The sequence below is a fragment of the Fundulus heteroclitus genome, chromosome 1 (assembly GCF_011125445.2).
Source record: "Fundulus heteroclitus isolate FHET01 chromosome 1, MU-UCD_Fhet_4.1, whole genome shotgun sequence".
Lineage (NCBI taxonomy): Eukaryota > Metazoa > Chordata > Actinopteri > Cyprinodontiformes > Fundulidae > Fundulus > Fundulus heteroclitus.
In genome coordinates, this window is record NC_046361.1 from 34,517,812 (window position 1) to 34,540,062 (window position 22,251).

General features: G+C 42.2%; 1 protein-coding gene across 1 annotated transcript in view; it reads right to left on the reverse strand.

Moving 5' to 3' along the window:
• Positions 1–605: 605 nt before the first annotated feature.
• Positions 606–22,251, reverse strand: part of vwa5b1 (von Willebrand factor A domain containing 5B1) — a 71,255-nt gene continuing 49,609 nt past the window's right edge. The window contains exons 11-22 of the mRNA XM_036141647.1: positions 17,556–17,670; positions 17,174–17,359; positions 16,726–16,927; positions 14,101–14,291; positions 11,456–11,678; positions 10,960–11,253; positions 9,934–10,071; positions 9,534–9,656; positions 7,276–7,347; positions 6,776–6,848; positions 5,049–5,172; positions 606–2,223 (exon numbers count right to left, since the gene is read on the reverse strand). Coding sequence (XP_035997540.1) covers positions 1,582–2,223; positions 5,049–5,172; positions 6,776–6,848; positions 7,276–7,347; positions 9,534–9,656; positions 9,934–10,071; positions 10,960–11,253; positions 11,456–11,678; positions 14,101–14,291; positions 16,726–16,927; positions 17,174–17,359; positions 17,556–17,670 — 2,383 coding nt within the window. The 3' untranslated portion in view covers positions 606–1,581. The remainder of the gene's footprint in view (positions 2,224–5,048; positions 5,173–6,775; positions 6,849–7,275; positions 7,348–9,533; positions 9,657–9,933; positions 10,072–10,959; positions 11,254–11,455; positions 11,679–14,100; positions 14,292–16,725; positions 16,928–17,173; positions 17,360–17,555; positions 17,671–22,251) is intronic.

Below are 22,251 nucleotides of genomic sequence, written 5' to 3' on the forward strand. Positions count from 1 at the left end.
GCATGCTGCGCACATGAATTCAGCTCTCTTTAATTATATTCCACTAAATAAAATCCTTCCTGGTTTCCGCTGGATGACTTTTTTTTTCACTGTATATAGTTGCACATTTTGAAATAAATGTTCATATTGGGCCCTGCGACAGACTGGCAACCTGTCCAGGGTGTACCCTGCCTCTCGCCCATTGAACGCTGGAGATAGGCACCAGCACCCCCCGCGACCCCATGAGGGATAAAGCGGTTCGGAAAATGGATGGATGGATGGATGTTCATATTGGTAAATGGCTTGTACTTGTATAGCGCTTTTAACTAGTCTTGATGACCTCCAAAGCGTTCACACTACAGTCAGTCATTCACCCATTCACACCCTGATGGTGGTGAGCTACGTTAGCAGCCACAGCTGCCCTGGGGCAGACTGACAGAGGCGAGGCTGCCATGCACCGGCGCCACCGGGCCCTCTGACCACCACCAGCAGACAATGCAGGTGAAGTGTCTTGCCCAAGGACACAACGACAGAGAAAGTCAGTGCAGGGGATCGAACCAGCAACCCGCCAATTGCAAGACAAACTCCCTAACCTCTGTGCCACGTCGCCCCCATAATGAAAAGAGAGGGGGGAAAAAGTGGTGAATAGACGCCGTTTAGCTGTTTAGCTGAGTGAACGCATTTCAAGCCCATTCCGATGCTGCTACAGCTGGAAATCTTTTGGCCGACGTCTCTACCACTTTTCCACATCTAGAGACAGAATTTTCTGGAGAATAGCCTGGTTCAGTCAGACTGGATAGGGAGCTACTGCCAACCTCTTGGCACAGACTCTTGGTTGGATGAGGGTCTATACTTTGACTTGGCCATTCTGACGGCATTATTTAGTAGAGATTTAGTAGTCGCCATCTGGCTTTCTGGTAGTTCTGCTGTACTGCCTGTAGATGGCGCCACGTCTGTTTACGTCTGCTCATCGCACCCAGTGCTGGGTTCTATTTAGGCTCACAAAGGACGATCAAAATACTATCAGGATGGACGCTTGGTGTATATAACTTTACTTTATCATGATCAAATGGTTTTTGGTATTTTTTTATAAGCATATAACGTGGCTATGTACCTTTTAAACTTCAGCACAACTTCCTCCCTGACATGTCTAGTGTGTCTCTTGGTCTTTATGGTCTTTATGGTCTACTCTCTCCAACAAAGATCTGAGGCCCTCACCAAATATCTGGATTTATTCTGAAATTAAATTCCATCCCAGGTGGATTGAAATTACTTAGTAATTAATGAATAATTTTCAAAGTAACCGAATGCACTTTATTTTATTCAGGGTTATCAGAGTAAAGGGGGGGGGGGCTGAATCAAAATACACAGTCCACCTTTCAGATTTTTAAACCCATGAGAAATGTTCCTTCCACTTCACAACAGAACTACTTTGTGTTGGTCTATGACGTAAAAGAGGCGAGATAACACTCTGAAGGTCGTGTTTGTAAAATGACACAATGTGGGAAAGTTCACGGGGTGCTCATGCTTCTGCCGCGCCACTGTGATGGTACGGCATAGTATCACATGGGGCTCCGTGCCCTCAGCGGTCTGTTTAGGGTCTCAGACAGTGTTGGGGTTGTAGCAGAGCATGTTCAGCTGCAGGTTTTCATCCCAGTGTCTGAGGATGATGAAGAGCTGATTGGCAGCAGCCTTGATGGAGGCTAAATCTTTCCCCTCCGGGATGTCCTGTGCGTTCAGCCACATGCTGGCTTTAGCAGCCACCAGCTCCCACTCCGTGAAATAGCTGGCGGAGCTGTGCTCCAGCCAGGCGAGGGCCACGCACGTCGCCCACACCATGTTCTCCGGATCCGGCATCCTCCTCAGCGCGCTGCCAGGGGAGGCTGTTTCCGAGCCCCCCCATCCCGAGCTCCGCGCGGCCTCCGTCTGGGGGAACGGGAAGAACTGGGGCTCAAAGGCGGTGGACTGACCAGCATCGGGCCAGGCGTTCCTGGATGGACAGGAGGGGCTCTGGACGGCGGCAGAGTGCTCCGCTGCTTGCTGATGAGGGTCCGGCTCAAACGGGGATCTGGACCCGTCGTCGGCGCTGTCGGTGCGGCGGCCGCCGGAGTGAGACAGGTGGCCCAGGCTGGAGCGGTGGCTGGCGAAGGGTGACGTCCACCTCAGCTTCTCCATCGGCACGTTGATGGCCTCGCAGAGGGCCGAGTCCAGGGGAAACGCACCGCTGGCCAGCTGCAGCAGCACCTGCGCAGACGGGAGTGACATGATTTGCTATTGTTAGTCCCTCCAGAGGGAAACCTCAAGAGGCGCATTGTGTTTGAACTGAAAATCAACTTCTTTCAGCACAGCAACAACACAAGAGGAGGGGGTGCACCCGAGCTCCTGATTTGAATGCCTGCTCCTCATCTGCACATTCCTACAACAGCAGTGTTTTTAAGGCTCGGATCGGCTCATTGTTAGAGGATTCCTTGTTGTTATGGTGAAAAAAAATTACTGCACGATGCATCTTCCTTCCATTTAATTTGTACTCCAGTGAACTGATTGGCTAGAATGGGATGCATGATTAAAGCATCTCTGTTCAAGGCGATGCATATAAAGTGCCCATAATATTGAGCATTCATAAAAAGCTAAACATTTTATAGTTTCCACACAGATGTAGATAAAGTCTAAAGGAAGTGTATCTACAGCTGGGAACAAGACTGCAACCCTAACACCCACCAATGAAAATACATTTCATTATTTTAAAAGCATTTCACAAGAGCCTTTGAATCGAGCAGAAGAGAGAATTTCTGATGCTGTAGACCTTTTTTTTTTACTTTGATTCTGCATTTAGAAGCGTCTGGGTCAAATTCACTACCCTCACGAAAATAAAGAAAAAATGTGTCTCCCTTTTACAACAGCAGCAGCCTGCAGCCCGTTCTGTGGAAGTTTTATAACCGGTCTCTGACATTTCTCCCAAGGAATCTCAGCCTGTTCTTTCTTCTCTCAAACTCCTTCAGATTTATTGCACCGACAATGACCTCCATCCTCGCTTCACCCCGTGGACATTTATTAGGATTCGAGTCTAGGGCTTTGTGAAGGTTGGTCGGGTCTTCTGGTGGGAGTTTGTCCACAAGCAGCGATGTTTGCTTTGGATAATTTTTGCATTAGAAGACAAAGGAACGGCAAAAGCCCGTTTTTTTCCTGCCGAGTGCTTTAGGTTTCTTCACATATCCTCCTGGTTTGAGCGTATCTCCTCTGCAGAGGTGGAGTTTTTCCTTGTTTTTCCTGCGCAGACCCCTAAAGCTTGTCCTCTTTCAGACTTTGCTAAGTCTTTCATTTGCAGTCACTCTGGAGCTTCTGATAATTCTCACTCCAGTTCTTGAATCTTGGAAAAGCTTTGATGATCCTGCTCTTTTCCCTAAAGTCCAAACGGATTATTTTGTTTTTGGATTGATGCTTTCTCAATTGACAGCTTAAACCCAGATAAATGCAGAGGATTGTGTCTGGAAGGGCACTTGATGTAAAACTTGTTCTTTTTCTTTCAGATCTCTGACTTCATAGTGTCACAGAATATCCTACTTTTAATATCCAAATGATGGTTTTGTTTGTTTGTTTTTTGCATATTTACAAATATGTGAACTCAGTCTAGAAATTTCTGATGTGTGTGTGTGGAAATATTTTTTTCCTGGCCAGTTTTTCTTCTTTTATCGATAGTGGTCCTAAAGCAACTCAAATTCTTGGATTTGCCTCTAACAGTCACTGTTCTTTGATGACTGCCTTGGTTTATTATTACCCACTTCAGTGTTACATTCAGATTTGCATCACAAGTGCAGCTCTGTGAAGACTCATCCAACCTTCCTATCATTATTTTCCAAAAAACTTTCATTTTAAATCCTTTTGCGCTCCATTTATCTAAAGCCAAAACTCGCTATCTAAAGAAAATAATACACTGTCAGTGTAAATCTAAGCAAATCCGACTTCTTGTTGGCCTTTGTTTAGATCCAAATTTATCTATTTTCTTAAAATGCTGTTTTTTTTTTCATTACAATAAAAATAAAATCAAACTTTGTTAATATAACCAACAGCCATCTGTGGTTCCCCCTAAAAGCTACTAATGTACGACTTTCCGTCTGTGATGGTTTGCTATCAGAATCTTTTAAATCTGTTGTCTGCATTTAAAAGAAAGTGTGGCTACATGTATTTAAATAATATTCAAAATTCCAATACTCAGAGGAAAATGTCCAGAGAGGGCAGCGTTTGCTTTTAAAGTGCAGTAACAGTCTTAATCTTTTCCACTCTGCTCTGTCTTCTCTAATCCAGATGGCCGCTCACACTGGGCCTGGTTCTGGTTCTGCTGCAGGTTTCTTTCTTTTTCTCTCCACAAGCCTGCTCAAAGTCAACAACACAACGCACAGACTGTCCATTATCGCTGAGCGCTCATCCAGGAGGACTGAACGCTTCGAGTCAATGACTCGATGCAATCGGCTGGGTTCCCTTGGACAGAAAACTTTTTTAACCGATCTGAATAATAAAGTGAACTTGGATGGAATTGGCTTCAATTCATTTTGGAAAGTGCACAAAACAAACTTTGTCCTGAAATGGCCCAGTATACAATAAGGTGAATTGAACTCAAATGAATTTATCGTAACGCAAACAATCAAGCTAGCAGAAGCCAGGGATTGGATGAATTTAAAGGGTTTAGTCCATAAACAATGGATATCTAAAGCTATGAAATGTCTAAAGCTATGAAAAAAGCTTTTGACATGTTTAAAGAAAAACTTCAAAATTCAGTTAAATTTAACTAAACTCTGGCAGGTATCAATACATCAACAAGAAGGTAATAACTTACAAATGTAATAAAAATGATTCGCTATTATAATTCATGCATATTGCTGACCTAAGACTAAATAGATTTGCAGAAAGAAAGTAGGTGTTTTATAATTGAACGCTAAGGTGCACCTTCTCATTCAGGACTATTCCAAGCATCTTTATTGTTTTTTTGTTTACCTCCTCCGCCATTACTTCACATCAGTCCCAATCCAACAGACCTGCAGCGTTCTTACAAACAGCAAAGATCCGATGCTCACCAGGGGAATGTAGTCTTTGTTCTCGTTTTCACTCTCTCCTATTGAATCGCCGGACTTGCTGTGCGATCGACACATGAATCCTTTCGCAGCTCGGGTCAAGAGGCGAGTCCTGCTGAGGGCCAGCCTGGCAGAGGAGAGCGAGAGGTAAACCGCAGCAAACACAGTTTCTGTACACCTGTTGGCTTATAAAGTTTGTTTCCACAAGGACAGAGATCCTTGTTCTGGATATTTCCCTGAGCTATCTGAAGACATGTTTAAACTTTTCTGATACGCTGAGGGAGAGGAGCAGTAAACAAGAAAAATCCATGGACTAAACTAATTTTTCCAATTTAAAATAACACCACAAGAGTTTAATGTGTGATAAAAGTATTTTACAGGCTGCTTCCAATAAGTCAGACTTTAATATAATTCACGCAAATTTTCACTTTTAATGTTCTGCTGTATTTTTACCTATATTTGCACCTACCAATAAATATGAACGCTTCAGGCATAAAAAAATAACTATTTTAAAATGATCTATAAACATATTGTCACCATAGAAACTGTCATAAAGACATACAGTGTTTCTTGCATTTATTTGGTTGAATCTGTATTGAAGACCAGAATAAAAAAACTGTTGCATAGCTAAACTGATAAAAAAAAAACTTATATTCAGGTTAAACAGCTGAAAATTTATATGGTTAACAAATGAATAGTAAAAAAATGTAAATTCACAAAGCAGGCCGATCGGGTTCCAGCTCATTTTTGAGAATCGCCTCGGTGGTGGCGAAGAGCTGTTTCTCTCTGTCAAACTGGGATATGTTTGATATTTATTCCGAGATTCTGCCAAAGAATTGTAAATAAATTGTTTATAGAGTTTAATACATTTTTATATGCGGCTGAAAAAGTCCACAGAAAAAGAGTTGAGAGATGTGTGTTCCTATGGCAGCCGCTGACGCATGTCGCAGCCTTGTTTTCTGCTTATTTTACCTGGAGATGCGTAATTTCACCTGGAGATCTGCAACTCAAGATTACATGAAAAGATAACAAACAAGTTGATATAATTGGAAGCAAAATGTCACACTGAGGGTTTGCAAAATACTTCAAAGTACAAAGTGCATCACTATGAAAGTCTTGAAGAAAGAGTTGATGTTATTATAAGACAAAGCCTGCAGATTTTTTTTCTACATATTTGGCCCTTGAGCTTTAGGTGCTTAGTGCCGCATGGACTGGCATGACAAACCTTTAAAGAATTTTAAAGAACATTTTTTTATTTTTCAACTGACAAACTAAAAATGTTAGTGCCCGTCAACCTCATTGAAATGATCTATTTTTGAGGGATCTCTTAAAAATATTGTGGTATGCGTGTTGTTGTTTTTTTAAAAAAACAATGCCCCAATTGATTGAGAGCAACCTCAGAATATGAAGAGTTATAGGATATGTAAGAAAAAAAAAACTCTGGATTATATCTCCAATATCTTAAAAAACTATGGCAAGTTTTCTGAAGTGTTATTGAATGCTCGGAAATGAGGTCTTGCTAAACGACAATACGGGTTTAAAGCACTGCTAGAGGCAGCATAATGTAATTCGTTAAATAAGAATAATAATTTTCTATTATACATAAAGAAAACAGTGATGTATAAAAATATGCCCTAAATGTATTCAGAGTGGTTTTTAAATGTCAAATAAGCTGAATATTGAGAGCAGGTACAGCACATTTATCCACCAGCTGAACGCTAATCACCCACCTGGCAGAAAAAAGACTCTCCACCGATTTCAGTGATTGGTCAGAGGTCACAGATGGACTCCTTTGTGGGGCGACTTGGAGACAAAGAGGCGGACAGATGCAGAGTTAGAAAAATGATGAACAGATTCAGGGTTCTGCTTGTCCTCTTTCACCATCAGTCAATTAATAAAACGGTGAAACAGGGCGAAGTCACAGCGATGACAGAAAACATTCTGCACACTCCGGCGTCTGTCTCTGCTCTCCAGGTGAAACGTGTCGTGTTTGCTTTTTTTATGCCTTCAGTGCAGGCTCATATTTCAAATCGTCAATGTGAGCCGAACTAAAATTGGCCTCCTCTGTCAACCCCTACAAGAAAAGGAACTGTGGTGTCAATGGTTTGCTGTTTCACATTTGGTAAAAACGAAGCCGAGCGAGCCTGTAAATGGCAACATGTTGCATGTCAAAAGGTCTTAGTGGGGGGAAATGGAAGAATCGCCGCAAGAATGCGGCTGATGTGCTTACCTTCTGTGAAGCTGCATTTATCCCAGCCGGCGGACGAGGGCGTGCTGCATGGAGAGACGCCATCCTCTGCAGCTGGGACATAAATCAAAAACCAACGCACAGGAAACGTTAGAGAAGAAGGCATTTTTCTCAATTTGAAAGGTTATATTTTGGAGAAAAAACAAAGTTCAATTCAATTCAGTTTTATTTATATAGCGCCAATTCATAAAACATGTCATCTCAAGGCACTTTCTAAAGTCAAACTCAATCAGATTTTAAAGATTGGGTCAGATTATACAGATTGGTCAAATAATGTCCTATCTAAGGACACCCAGCAGGTTGCATCAAGTCTTGACAAGCAGCATTCACTCCTCCTGAAAGAGCGTAGAGCCACAGGGAGAGTCATCTGCATTGTCCATGGCTTTGCAGCAATCCCTCATACTGACTATGCATGAAGCGACAGTGGAAAGAAAAACTCCCCTTTAACAGGGAGGAGAACCTCCAGCAGAACCAGAACCAGGCTCAATGTGAACGCTCATCTGCCTCGACCCACTGGGGCTTAGAGAAGACAGAGCAGAGACACAGAAAGCACAGAAAGCACAGAAGCACACATTGATCCAGTAATCTGTTCTACATTAGATGGTAATAGTGGATGATCTGTCTTCCCTGGATGATGTCACAGCTAACAGAACATCAGACCAGGTGTGCCTATTATGAAAAAAAAAGAGAGAGAACAAAAAGTTAAAAGCTGAAATGACGACAAGCAATGTAAAACTGGAGAGCAGTAGGAGAACTCAGCAGAGTGAGAGAAATAGACCCTGATGTCCTCCAGCAGCCTAAGCCTAGGTGACTCCAAAAATCTCCAGCATAAAATAAGTAACACTTATTTTAATGTGGACTTGGTTTGAAACGATTCACTCAGTGAGATGTTTTTAGTAGTTGGAGACCGGCGCATAATAGATTTAAACTTTTATCACAACCAACAACGCTGCATCGCTTAGTGCCCCTTTAAAGTCAGAGTTTTGTTTAATCAGGTGACATTTAAGAAAATAGCAAAAAATTTACTAATGGAACTTAATATTTTATTAGATAAAACATAAGGTGATGAAGTATTTCAATGTTCTTTGCGAGCAACTGAAAAAAGGTGGAATTTAAAAGTTAGTCATGATAAAAATTAACTAGTAAACAAGAAATGAACCAATTTCTTTAATTTAATAGTCACCTTTCCAACATTTTGGTTGGAATCATAATATCCCTAAAGCTCCTGCGTATCCGTGCCGTCTGGGATTTTTAAAAACAGGCATATGCTTGGGAGCATCTCGTGCCCACATCAGGTCGTGCTGTTGCTATGCCATCACTGAGGATCTTTTTTTAAAATGTTGTGTCCTCCTGTTGAAGTTGTTATTTATAAAAACAGCTCCCCAACATCTCCGAGAGGTCCACATATCTCACTGTTCCTGAAACAACCTTACAGTTTTGCATGAAAGCAGGTTTGAACTGACATAAACATTTTATTGTTATTTATATTCATAACTTTATTTAATCAGGAAAGACCCAATCGAGATGTGAAATCCCATTTACTAGCCATTTACTGGCTTTTAATGGAGGGGGAGAACGGGAAATGCCGTTGGTTTTCAAACCTATTCACACTGCTCCAAAGTTTTCACGTAATGCTATGCCACAAAAACAAACTTCCATACAATTTATTAAAGATTTCTTGGGAAAGATCAAAACAAAGTACAATTGTGAGGTGGAAGCAAATTGATGCAAGGTTTTCAAAATGATTTACAAGTAAAAATCAGTCAGGCATTTCTGTCAGCCACCCTTTACCATGACACCCTGAAATAAAACGGTGGCTTGCAGAAGACGCCTAACCAGTGCCTAAAATTCACCTGTGAGTGATTTAACCTGAGACTAAATCCAGCTGCTCTGTGAAGGTCTTCCAGTTCAATTCTTTGTTTAAACATGATGAGATGAGAGTATGGCTCAATTCTCTGCCACTTCACAAAGGTTCACTTCTTTGAGTCGGTCTAGCTCGGAAAATCCCGATAAAACAAAAGGACATTTGTAGTTCTAACATTACAAAACGTGAAAGGGAGTCTAAACATGCAGCCATCGCTTTTCTTCTAGAGATTCAGTTTATTTTTACAGTGCAGCTTATATCAAATATCCAACTTTCTTATTGGCTTTGGGTCAATGATTCTCGAGGGTGAGCACTTTCTCCATTGAATTTTCTTCAATGGTAAAAGCAACATAAAAATAAGAAAATCCCCACATACTGTTAGGCAGGAGGATATCTTCCTCCGACATGCCGCCAGACTGGGAGCGACCGAGCCCGATGGAGTACCCTCGGTTCTTCCTGCTCCCCGACCGGGACCTGGAGCTCCTCTTCAGACCTGCAGCTTCAAGAAAACAGAGACCTTTACAGGCTCGCTTTAGACGGCAATCAAACAGTTCGGTTCAAACCTTTCATGTGAAACCAGATTTTCACCGTTCAAACTAAAGAAAGTGTACAACTTCGCAAACCAATCCTCTGAGCAAATAAAAAGAAGACAAAGTGCGCAAGAAAAGAGTCGTGAATCTAACAGGTTGTGGCTCCAGATTTTGTTTGCCTTTTGCCCGTCTTCTCAAACGAGAAACAGAGGCGGGACCGAGGGGAATCTGAGCCATATAACTCACCAGAATTTATGCATTCAACACATGTTGGCAAATACTCGTTGGTGTCCAGGTCAATGGGAACAAACGCTGTGTATTTGCTCAGAATGTTGCAGGCTTTGCTAGTGTGAATAGCATACACCTGGTACTTCCTGCCAGAACCTGCAAATAAGAAAACACACCGACAATAATTACAAAAGCATTTCAATCTGAAAAAACTCACAGAGAGAAAAAAGATGATTAGAAGAATTTCATTGATACAATAATTTAAGACTTTGGTGCTCAGACCCCGGCAGGAAACATAAACGCTGAATTATACTTTAATGTACATAAGCAGATGTATGAGAACAGGGAGATAGATGCAGTTGGTTAGTCCATAGAGGCTGGTGTGCAAGATGATTTGCTTGAGCTAGATGTCCAACTTGGAAAAACACAGATTTGCATGAACTGTCCATGATGAGCAAGCATGAAGCGACTGTGGAGAGGAAAAACTCCCCTTTGGGAAGAAACCTCTGGCAGGCTCAACATGGCGGTCTTCTGCCGGACCGATTGAGATGTGACGGGTGATTCCTAAGAGTCAGAGAGAAATTTCACTCTGATAGGGACGAGGTTGAAGGAGCACCGTGGAAAAGCCAGATGGAGAAGGGGATGGAGGTGGGTTGAAATGGTCATCTGAATCGAAATCCGACATAGCGCAACGTTACTTGCGCTTGCTGGGTAGCAGGCTGAGAGGTGATTTGAAGTTGCTTTTAAGATGAACGCTGGATACTGATTGGGCTTCGTGGAGGTGCGGCTCGAATCAGATTGGCTGCATCGGAGGCGGACCAGCCTCCGATTAGATGGAGGTTAAGCCGAGAGTTTCTTCAGTTGAATTTCCGCTTCAGCTTCATAAATGACAGTTTGAGTCATTTTTCATGTTTTTTTTTTACTTTTCTTTGTTTCCATATGTTAATCCTAAAAAATCTGCACATCGATTGCACATCTGAAATAAGGTTAACAGCTCCTGTTTTCACGTTTTAGAAATGACGCCTCAGTCCCACCCGAGCTCACCTTGCTCTATCTCGCACTCTTTCTCGGCCATGTGCTCAAAGTCCTGTATGATGGAGCTCCCGGCCAGGTGGTGGAACGTCTCGTTCCACAGCTCCTCGTGGACCTTTTCCTCGCGTTCCCGGCCGCTTAAAAAGGGATCGATGTCAAAGACCACCTCCCACTTCATGGTTTGTCCACACAGCAGTCCCGACACCACCGCCTTGCAGTCCCCTTTGCGCGGGCCGGTCGTTCCCGGATAAGATTTCTGCGTCTCTTGCGGCGTTTCGGCTTGGCACAGTTGGTGTCCGTATCCGTCTGAAACATCAGAGGAGCAGGATGGAGCCAAGCCGTGTTACCCAGATCAAAAACCCCCACTGACTATGTCAAATGATAAAAGTCTCAACCTATTAACATAACCATAAATAATGTCCTGAAACGACAGACTTAACAAGGTTTTATAAATTATTTAATATAAAAACATGTCTGATTAATCCAGAAAGGCTGTCCCTGTTCTCACCTGTGTCTCCAAGGCTGCCAACAGAGGGGCTGTCTGTGGACGATCTGGACCCGTCATCCCCAGCGGGGGTGCGAGGCATAGGCGCCCCTCTGCTGTCGCTTGGCGGAGGGCCATCCTGTAGCTGGGGTTGGGGATGAAGCTCAGAGTCGTCTTCCTGCTGAGGAGGCGGCTTGTGACAGGTGGCGGGTCGCCCTCTGAAGGACGTGGCGCACAGACCAGCCAGCTGTGGCCAAAAGCATAAAAAAAATAAAAAGATGCTTTGCAGTTTACAAAACCCAGCTGCCCATATTGGTTTTAGAAAGGGAGACACAACACCAGCTAATTGTTATTCCGATCGTTTCTGTGTGCTCACACAGGCTCCTGTTTCATAATATCACCAGAGAGAGACTCTGGTGAGCATTTTTTGTTCATAATAGAAGAGGTGTAAGAAAACCAAAAGCCCATTACCTGAAGCCCAGAATTGGATATTAGAAGAGGTATCCATAGCACTTGAAACTTTGATTTTGTCCTGTTTACAGCCACTAGGTCTATTGCATTTTATGGGGATTTTATGTGATGTATCGGCACAAATGACTGTATGACCGTGAACAAGAAAGAAAACGTGGTTTTAAAAAATGTTTAAAAAACTAAATGTGTGTGATGTGCATTAGTTTTCCACCCCTGAACCACTTTTCACATCTAAAGGCTGAAGTTTTCTGCCCTTCTTTGCAAAATATGTGAAGCTCGGCAAAGACTGGCGGGTAGCGCGACCCATATACAGACGCCTTAGTCCTCAACGCGGTCGACCCGGGTCCGACTCTGACCCGCGGTCCTTTGCCACATCTCTCTCCCCCTCTTCCACTCCCTTCTTGTCAGCCTACTGTGATAAAAAGCGAGCCACTAGAGCTGCGAAAAACCTCCAAAATAAATAAATAGTCCAAGTAATCAAAATACATTTGGGGCTCAGCGGTCCCTGGGCTGCTTCCTAACCCCAACTTTCACCACATAGGTCAATAAACACCTGGGCTGAGACCCCCGACCCCCCCCCACCACCTTCAATGAGAGGTTAAAAAGTCATCACCCAATGCCCTGCCAGGATCCCCACCCCAAGAACCCAAACCCACCTCAGATTAACTCAAGAGCAACACAGCTACCAGGTCAGTAACCCAAGCACAGAACCCCCCAACAGCATTGCATGCAGCCACCAAAGCCCCACCCCAGCGGGGGTCACAAACTCCCGTGCCAGACCCACCAGACACCCTACCCCGGGGGCCCCCCAGACCCCCAAAAGCCAGGCAACCCCCCACGTTAGCCACCCAACCCCACAGGAGAAAGACGACGGCCACTTACACCTACTCGATGATGGAGCCGATCAAAGGAGTCGAGAGAGATTGATCTGATGAGGAGGCAGACGCTGTCTGAAGACTAATGTAGTCCAATAAAAGATCTCTATTCTGAGAATATTTTTACTTTTCCAAATCATGAGGATAGCGATACATAGAGCCATTGTCCTGTGTGTTCAGCTAGAATGTTGGACACGATGAGATCGATGATAGAAGGAGTTACATGAGCGACGGCTGAAGCCAGTTTATATGCAAGTTCGCAAGACCCAGCTGTAGTATTGGTAGTCCGCCTCTGCTGACTGGCAAAATGCATAAATATTAAGTTAATAAGCTAAATATTTAGCTCCAAACTAAGTATTAACTACTACTTCTAAATATTTAGTTTAAAATTTTAATGTTTGGTTTGGAAATTAAATGTTTAGTTTGGAAAATAAATATTTGGTTTGGAACTAAACATTAGATCTGAGTGAGCCAGAACTGTCTTGCAAACAAAAATGGGCCAAAAACCTGGTCAGCAAATGTGCAACTCTGGCAGAAACATGCCAAAAAATACTTGCTTCCTTCTACTTCACAGTTATGCACAAGTTCTATTTTAGTTTATTACATCATATCCTAAAAAAATCTCTTGCAGCAAGAGAAAATGTGGAATGCATGGCACTTTTTTTAATTTATTTGTCTGATTATCGAAAGAAACATGAAGCAAAAACTCTTTGTGTGCCAGAAAACATGTTAGGGAAAAATAAAGGTTCTTGGGAGTCTCACAGACAGATTGTTGATCCTGTTGAGAGGTTTAAAAGCCCTGAGGTTTCTGTGTCTAATGAACTCCTTTAATTTGGATAGAGATTTTCTATATCTGTTCATTAAGTCCAGTTAAGAAAGGATTCTTCAACGGGATTTACCAGAGCAGACACGCTTTCCTCCTGTTCATTCTGTTTAGTCATGGCAACTTGCTTCCTGAGTTATTCAGACCTAATTGCGATTCATTAATTTTGCCCTTAATTACCGAGAAGGACACATCAGTCTCTTCTTGATTATACTCCAATCTAGTAGGGGGGGGGGGGGTCAGGTGGCTTCCTCAGCAGCCAACTCATTCTCAGTTCAAATATCATTTTCGACTTGACGCTTTGACGACTCCATCATTAGATAGATCCACATTCTGCTGCTTTAATTATATGCTACTACTTTGTTTTGTCTATTGGTGGCAGGGATCTAAAACAAGAGGCATGCACTAAATTAAAAGCAGAGCTAAAAATAAAACATTTGACCAATTTGAAAAGAGAATAAAAGTGCATTTTAATAATCATTTTCAGTGGTAGGCCATACCTGGTAGTCATTCTTCCATTGCGCTTCGTGCTCTGGGCTCATCTGGCCCGTCAGGTCCTGGACTTTGCTCCTCCTCAGGGGATTCTTGGGCGCCACCGAGTTGGGGTCACTGGGAGTGAAGGTTTTCTTTGCAGGGTTGTAGTCCATGAGTTGGTTGGTGCTGTAAGCGCGTCTCCTGGGTGACGTGTCGTCTAAACATGATGTCAAATATGTATTGTCAACACATTTGAAAGTAATGCAATTATGGTGCAAATCATGATGTCTGCCATTCTGGAATAATAAACACTAATCCAACGTACAAATGTCTGACCTTGTTTCCTAGAAATGTACCAGCAGTCTTGCATTAATTTCTTCATTTTGGAACTAATAGAAGCAGACGTCTAATTGAAATGTGAATTGTTTCATGCACTGAAAGCCATACCTTTAAAGAGTTATTCATACAGTTCTGGTCCCACTTATCAGGCAAAAACTTGTAATATTTTAGATTTATAATGATTTATTCAAAGCATTTTTGGGGGGGTATAACTAACGATTAAAATAAATACAGTCTTGAAAATGATTAAAAATGCTACACATCCAGAGAGGACATGTAAAAAAAAAAAAAAGAGGAAATGATTAAAAACAAGTCCACGATGAAGATATTTGCATTAATTGTGGATTTTCTCTAATCCACACAGGGTCAGAATTTTACATACAGGCTCAAATACACGTACATGCATTCTAACATTTGGGTAAATGTCCCTTAGAAAAACACAGACATACCTCAGCTTTTTCTGGCTTTAAACGCCTACCTGTTATAATTCTGGTCAGATTATTCAATACTTCTCTTGGCAGAATTGGTAGGAATTAATTAAACTGATTGGTTTATTTACATAGACCTGAATTTTTAAACATAATCTGTCCAATTGGGTTTCAGATCTGTTTAATTCCTGAAACTCACTCATTTATTGGGGTGTTGAAACACCCGATGCTAGTTGTTAATTTGATGTAAAGACTTTGGAGGTAGTAGTATTCGCATGATTTTTGGCAATGAAACAGACTCTCAGCATGATGCTGTCAATAGTATAGTCTTGTATAGTCTAGCTGGGCTTGAAAGCCTCATTTTGGTTCTTCCAAACATATCTATTGCCATTGTGGCAAAATAGCAGTGTCCTTTTCTCAATGGACCATAACATTATCCCAAGAGGAAATTTGGTTTGGCCATGGAGGCAGAAATTTCTGTTGAGCTGGCTGACATCTTATCAGTCCGCGCCGATGTAAAACTTGCTTTGCTGTGGAAAGTGGTACTTGTGTTCCAGTGAGCCTTAATGGTTCCTGGGTTATTTTTGAACATCTTTATCAAGTTTCTTTCAACGTCCTGTTCCAACAGAACAATGAACCCAAAAACATATATTTTAATAAAGTAAACTAGCATTAAGATTCTAGATCAGCCTTCCCAAAAAGCCCAACCTCAACCCAACTGATTGAGGACGCAGCTTATAAGAAATATCCATGGCAGGACACCAATGAATCTAAATGGATTATAAATGTGCTCAAACAATGGTCAAATATCCAAACAACTTTTCATAACCCATTTAAAAACATAACTCACCCTCCAAAATATTTTGAGGTGCTTTCACAGAACCCATAAGATCAAATCAGTTTATTTATATAATGCCAGTTTACAACACGTGTCATCTCAAGGCAATTTTCAAAGTCAATTCAATCAGGTCACACAGACAGATTGATCAAAATGTTTTCGATCTAAGAAAACCCAGAAGATTGCATCAAGTGAATGACTTGCAGCATTCACTCCTGAAAGAGCGTAGAGCCACAATGGACAGTCCCTAGCATTGTGTCGTTGACTTTGCAGCAATCCCCCATACCAAGCATGCATGTAGCGTCAGCATAAGGGTTTCGTCAATCTTAACCAGGGACACATAATCTGAGATTATAGAATAATACAGTTTAGGTTTGACCAGTGTGATTTGGATATTGAATGAAACATGATTGAAAAGCTCAAAAAATTCTCCAAAAAATAGAAGAAAAAAAATAGAGAAACTGGAAAGCACCAATTTTAGCACTATTAGTAACCCACAGCCATATTGTCCTGCAGGACATACATGGTCTACCTGGTAGCCCTTGGCCTATTGACAAGACATGCAATAACGAAAAGAAAATTAATTTACAACCAACAGAATTTATTATTTTTTTAATTGGAGGACCAATGTTGGTCATACCAACACTTAGCATTATAGTAAATATCAAACACCAACTATGTCCCCAGGTACTTCAGTCACATGCAATGTTTTGTGCATGTAAAATGTAAGCAATTCTCATCCTTAGCTACACCAGTATGGGAAAATTACATAGTATTGGTGTTAATGGCACTCCCCAGGCCATGCCACCCTGGGCAGAGAGCCATATTGTCCATATCCAAAACTGCTGATACCTCCAGGTTTAGTAGTCCTCAAATGCAAAGTTTCATGATTTCTGCAAAAAAAAGTCACTTTTTATCCCAGCCCTCTCCACTACGAGTAAACACCTGATTAGTGTAAACTTTTGGCCGCTTATAGTAAAGCCTGCAAAGCATAAACATTTCACAAACAATGTGAAATCTGTCCACAGGAAACATGCAGCTCTTACCCGTGAAGTCTGGCTCTGCACTGACAAGACGGCCTTCTGTGATGGAGTCCTGGTAGGAGTCGTGGAGTGTCCCGGGTGGTGCTTCCCGGTGGGACCCCTGACCGTCGACTGCGGTCTTCCCCGCCTCATCTTCTTGTGAGTGGTAAAACACCGAGCTGGCTGACTCAACGGAGCGCATCATGCTGTATCTCCTCCTTTTATCCTGTTTAGATGTGAAGCAGCTGACTCATCCTGACAAGTGGTGTTTTTAGATTTGTTTCATCGAGCCATTCATGAGGTTTTATTCATTTCTTTCATTCGGATAATATTTTTCGAGGACTTTTTTTATTTTTTTTATTTTTTTTTGCGGTAGCAGTGATGCTACAAGACAATGTGTTAACCAGGAAAGGTTGCCTTTCTGAACCACAGAAGCATGCACTTAATTGTTACCCTTCAACAGGTGTCTTACAGATTTGGGGTTGTCGTGGTAACGGGTAGTGTCGCACACCACGCTGTAGCCAATCAGACGGTCCCCTGGAAAGAGGAAGGTGTTGCCAACAGGGGAGAGCAGCACCTCTTTGGTTTCGGGAAACAGCCACTCGATGGAAATGTCACTGAGTACCGGGGACATGGTTTTCTTCAGCGACTTTATCATCTGTGGAGTAAAAACAAAAATAACACAGCTTCCGCCCTGACAGCTTAACAGTAGGAGCGGTGTCTTGCACATGATCTCCTAATGGGTATCAGTGGCAGGCACTCAATGTATTGAAACGGTTGCATAATGGCCCTCCAGTGGCCCTCAAAATAGCTAGATGTCGTTATGAGTGACACTCCGGGCTGGAAATGAGTACCTTGGGCTGCGGCCTCTCTCCGTCAGCCAGGAATTCGGCCGTTCCTTTGGAAACAGCCGCCAGTCCCTGCACCAGCCTCCTGCACGCGTGCTGTCCTATGCCGAATGTAAAGCATCTGCACGAAAACGAGAAACGCAGCACCTTCAAGGACCGATCGGCAGATTTACCAGCGTTGCAACAGATTTGTTCCCAGGATGGGCGCGCATGGTGCATACAAATCAAAGGCACGGCACATACAGAGAGTTGCATGAAAAAGTAGCTCAGGGTTTGAGTTTTCTTTTAACATTTCATCACGTAAGAACCGGGTAGTAGAGGGAAAGTGACGCACGGCTTTCAAACTTCTCAACAAATAAAAAACTAAAATGTCACGACTGCAAGTCTTTTGCCTGTTTTTCTTTTGCAAAATATCTCAAGCCGGGTCCGATTGAAGGGCGACATCTATTCTAACACATGAATATGCCTTGATCTAAACCAGCCTATACGTCTCAAACTCCAGCCATTTTTGCTGGTATGCTGCAACGTTGTATGTTTCTCTGCTGCACCCCACTTGAATCAAATAATCTGAGACATTATTAGCAAGACTGGAACATGATACCCTGCAGACAATACATCTAAAAACTGTCCCTGGAGGACCTAAGACCCCTGCTCTAAACCAGTCCATTGGAGCTCTGGTCTGTCTACTGCAGTCTCTAACATATTTTGTTTCAGTAATTCCCCGTGTTTAGCTCAATTCATCTTCTCATAAACTCTGACCAACTTCCCTGTCCCTGCTGTAAGAAAGTCTCTCCAGATGCATGATGCCACCACCACCGTGTTTTACAGAGAAGCTAAAGTGTTGATGATGATGAGCATTGTTGGTTTCCTGCTACAAAAAAAAAAAAAAAAAAAATGCATGCCAGCCATATATGTGTGTTTTGACACACTAACCCAAATATCTTCTTCCACATATTTGGTGTATCTCCTGCCTGGATTATAGCAGACATCAAATGTTTGTTCTTATGCAAAAGTGGGTAGTAACCAGTTACATTTACTCAGTTACATTTACTTGAGTAACTTTTTGAGAAAATTTTGCTTTTAGGGGTAGCTTTAATGCACTGTACTTTTTAATTTTACTTGAGTCATATTATTACGCATGTACCGCTACTCTTACTAGAGTAAAATCTCTGGCTACTCTACCTGCTGTGAGTAACTTCATGAATAAACAACACACTCGTTTTTACCAAAATTGCACCAGAGAGACAAAAACCTAGACTTTATGTTAAAGTGAGACTTCTTATTTGTACACAAGGTTTGTTATTTTAATATTATTTTCTATCTGCTGAGCTCATTGAGCCATTTGTAGGCCAACTGAACGTACAGTAAACAGTAGATATTGCAGATTCCAGTAGATACACTGGAAGTACTTTGCCCTGTTCTAACATGATCTGAATCTGAATATACATTAACAAATATAATTTTCCTTTCAATTTTAATGTTGGGAAAAATATATTTAGAAAAGTGTTTCTTTTGTCTTTAGTGTCTTTAGTATATCTTATATCTATAAAATACCAGAATTTGTCCATAACCTTATGTTTTTGTCTGTCCGATTACATACATTTTCAATATTAAATCATTAGTTGTTAGTCAGTACTTGAGTAGCCTTCTTGCCAAATACTTTTTTTTTTTTACTCTTAGTTGAGTAATTTCTTGGCTGACAACTTTTTACTCTACCCACCTCTGGTCTTGTGGCAGTCCTGTCAACATATTTCCCCACATGAAGTGTAGATTTTCACAACACCCCTCCAAGTTACCATGACATGGACTAATACAAATTACTATTATTGTTTTCAAAACCAAAATTATTATTATTATTTGTCTAAAATTATATAAATCACATATTGTTTTCCCTCCACTTCACAGTTACGCGCATTGTTTTCTGTTGGTTTATTGTGTAAAATCAATCAAATTCAGTCCAGCTTGTGGTAATTTCACAAAACGTGAATGTGGGGGGGGGAGGTTGTGTCCTGTCTGGCAATGCGGCAATAAGAATTGTTGTCTTAAGGTAGCAGAGAAAGACAAAAAAAGAGAAAAGGTGAAAGAGAAAGAGGAGAGAAAAGGGAGAGAACGATACAACATCCTCTGTCTGCTTCTTCACCTGCAAAGAGAGGTATAAAAAGAACAGCAAAACCAGCCAATAAAGTTTTACAGGAACAAACAATTGATGTCTTGATACCATCACTGAAAAATATACAGTGTTATTTAATGCAGAATGTATCAAGTGACTTACCTGACTCCGCCAGATAGATTTGCTCCGCATATCCATCTGGAAACCTTCCGTTGAAGTAATTTTGGGAAGGGGCGAAAATACTGGTTAGCTGATTGGCCTATGTTGGTGATAGACGGGCCAAATGAACCAATCAGATTCGTCGTCACTCGTAACAGAGCGACGACGAAAACACAACCACAAGCCAAGCTACTCTTGCTGCTGCAGGTAAAGGCTCGTTAGCTCAGCAAAGAAATACTCTGTAATTCCGATAAAACTTGCTCGATAGCCACGCTAATGCTAGTTTCATCGGCTGAAGCCGCCATGTTCTTTAGACTGAACTGACGCGCTTCCCGTTGCGTCACACCTCAACCCGCCTCAAAGCCAACGCTGATTGGACGTTCGTTTGGTGAACGGCTCCAAATTTTCTTTAACGGAGAGTAGCCAGACTGATCTGCGAGTGAAACCTTGAAAGCTCGCGAGATCAGGATGGTCTCACGAGGCTATCAAGTGACAGCTAAAGATAATAATAAGGGTTTTCTGTATAGAAGTGAACCTGTAAGTACCAGGATCCAAGCCCCTGTAAAATGTGAATAAGTTCAAGTAGCATATAGATGATCTTTCATGATGACCCCTCTTAGCTCTTGCAGTTGAGTGGGTGATGCTTTTTCGTTATATAATTTGGTCGGTATCTCAAAGAGGGATGGGATGGCTAATTGCATTGCAGCAATCTTGTCCTTTTGCATTTTTGACGACTTAAAGCAACGTGGATTAGGGGGCACGTGTCGCCTCGCATGCTGTTAAGATCAGGACGTGAGTCTTCAGAGGATTCATCCTGGTTTGATCTGATCTCTTGAGTGGCTCAGCTGATTTGTAAGCATGGAGCGATAATGACCCGGCAAGTGTTGATGAGTTGGCCGAGGTTTCCGCACCTGATGCAATTATCCGGGGGCAGCCATCCATTAAAAGGGGGATGACAAAAGTCAATTATTTCCAGAACGACTCTGGACGGGAGATTTCACAGCGAGAGTCTTAAATGCACGCGGCAAAATAAAACGCCCCCCCGGAGTGCTGCAGATTTGTTGTGTCGTCGGCGCTCCCTGTGCGTTGACAGATGGCGCTCGCATGCTGCTTCCTTATTCCCTCATTCTAGCCCTCACGCAGCTTTGTTGTGGCTGAAAGCTGCACAGATGTTTCCTCCAGGATACGTTTGTAGGAATGTGGGAGTGGGCCGCATGTTCCCGTAATTCATTTTAGGAGGATTACAGCGTCTGTAGCCTGGTTTGCATTTCAACACCCGCGCTCGTGATTTGATGTTGTGAATAAGCCATGGATTTGTCTTGTGGAGCATTAAAATACGATGACTTCATTTAAATATACCCTGGCCCAGTATTTTAGGTTCCCTTCACGCAACAGTGAGAAACCATGCAGAAATATTCACACCACTTTAATTTAACATATTATACAATAGCACTTAATTGTAAAGTAGAATGGGAATAATGCATATCTTTGATGTTTTAGCAATGACAAGAAACAGAAAAGAGTGGTATGTGTTTGTGTTTTGTCCCCCATCTATTCTACATACCCATAAATCAATCAATTGCCTGCAGAAGTAGTCTCATTAGTAATTGGAGCTCATCTGTTTCATCTCAGTATGAATCCAGCTGTTCTGGGAAGGCCTCCGAGGTTCGTTAGAGAACATTAATGAATAAACAGCATCATAAAGACAAAATAGCACAGCAGACGGCTTAAAGCTGAGTTAGGTTATAAAACTATAATCCAAGCTGTCAGCATCTCAGAGAGTCCAATCCGCCGTCTGAAAACTGAACAATTATGACACAACTGGCACAGAACATTGATCGAGGAAGCAGCCAAAAGCGTTAGGGCAGCTCTGGAGGACCTGCACAGATCTACAGCTCCACAAACTTAAGCTCTGTGGAAGAGCGGCTAGAAAAAGGTGAATGTTGTCAGAAAGCCATAAGAAGTTCCATGGGAAAGTTTGCCATTTAGCGGCCGCATGAAGGAAAATCTTATTGTCGGATGAGACCAAAGTGTATCTGGCGTACAAGCGAATCTCTATGCGTGGCCAACAACTCACAGCCTTCCAGGAAAGATATGCAAGGCAGTGGCAGCATCATGCTGCGGGTACACCTTTCAGATTTTTCTTTGTAACAGATTTTTGACAGTCGGTTCAGTTTTTTTCCTCTACGACAGTGGAACAAAATTCACTCCATGCAGTGCTGCACTGTGCACAACTTTGTGTCTGTCACGTCCAAAAAAACCCCAAACGAAACAATGTTGAGAAAACGTTTAAAAGTACAAAGCTAAAGAGAGTGTTTGTCATCTGTCTGCAGGTATGAAGCACATTTTCAATCAGATGTCACCGTGCTAGCAGCCCAGGAGAGCTTTTACAAGAAAGCTTGTGGTTATATGCATCGACAACATTCCTCGCAG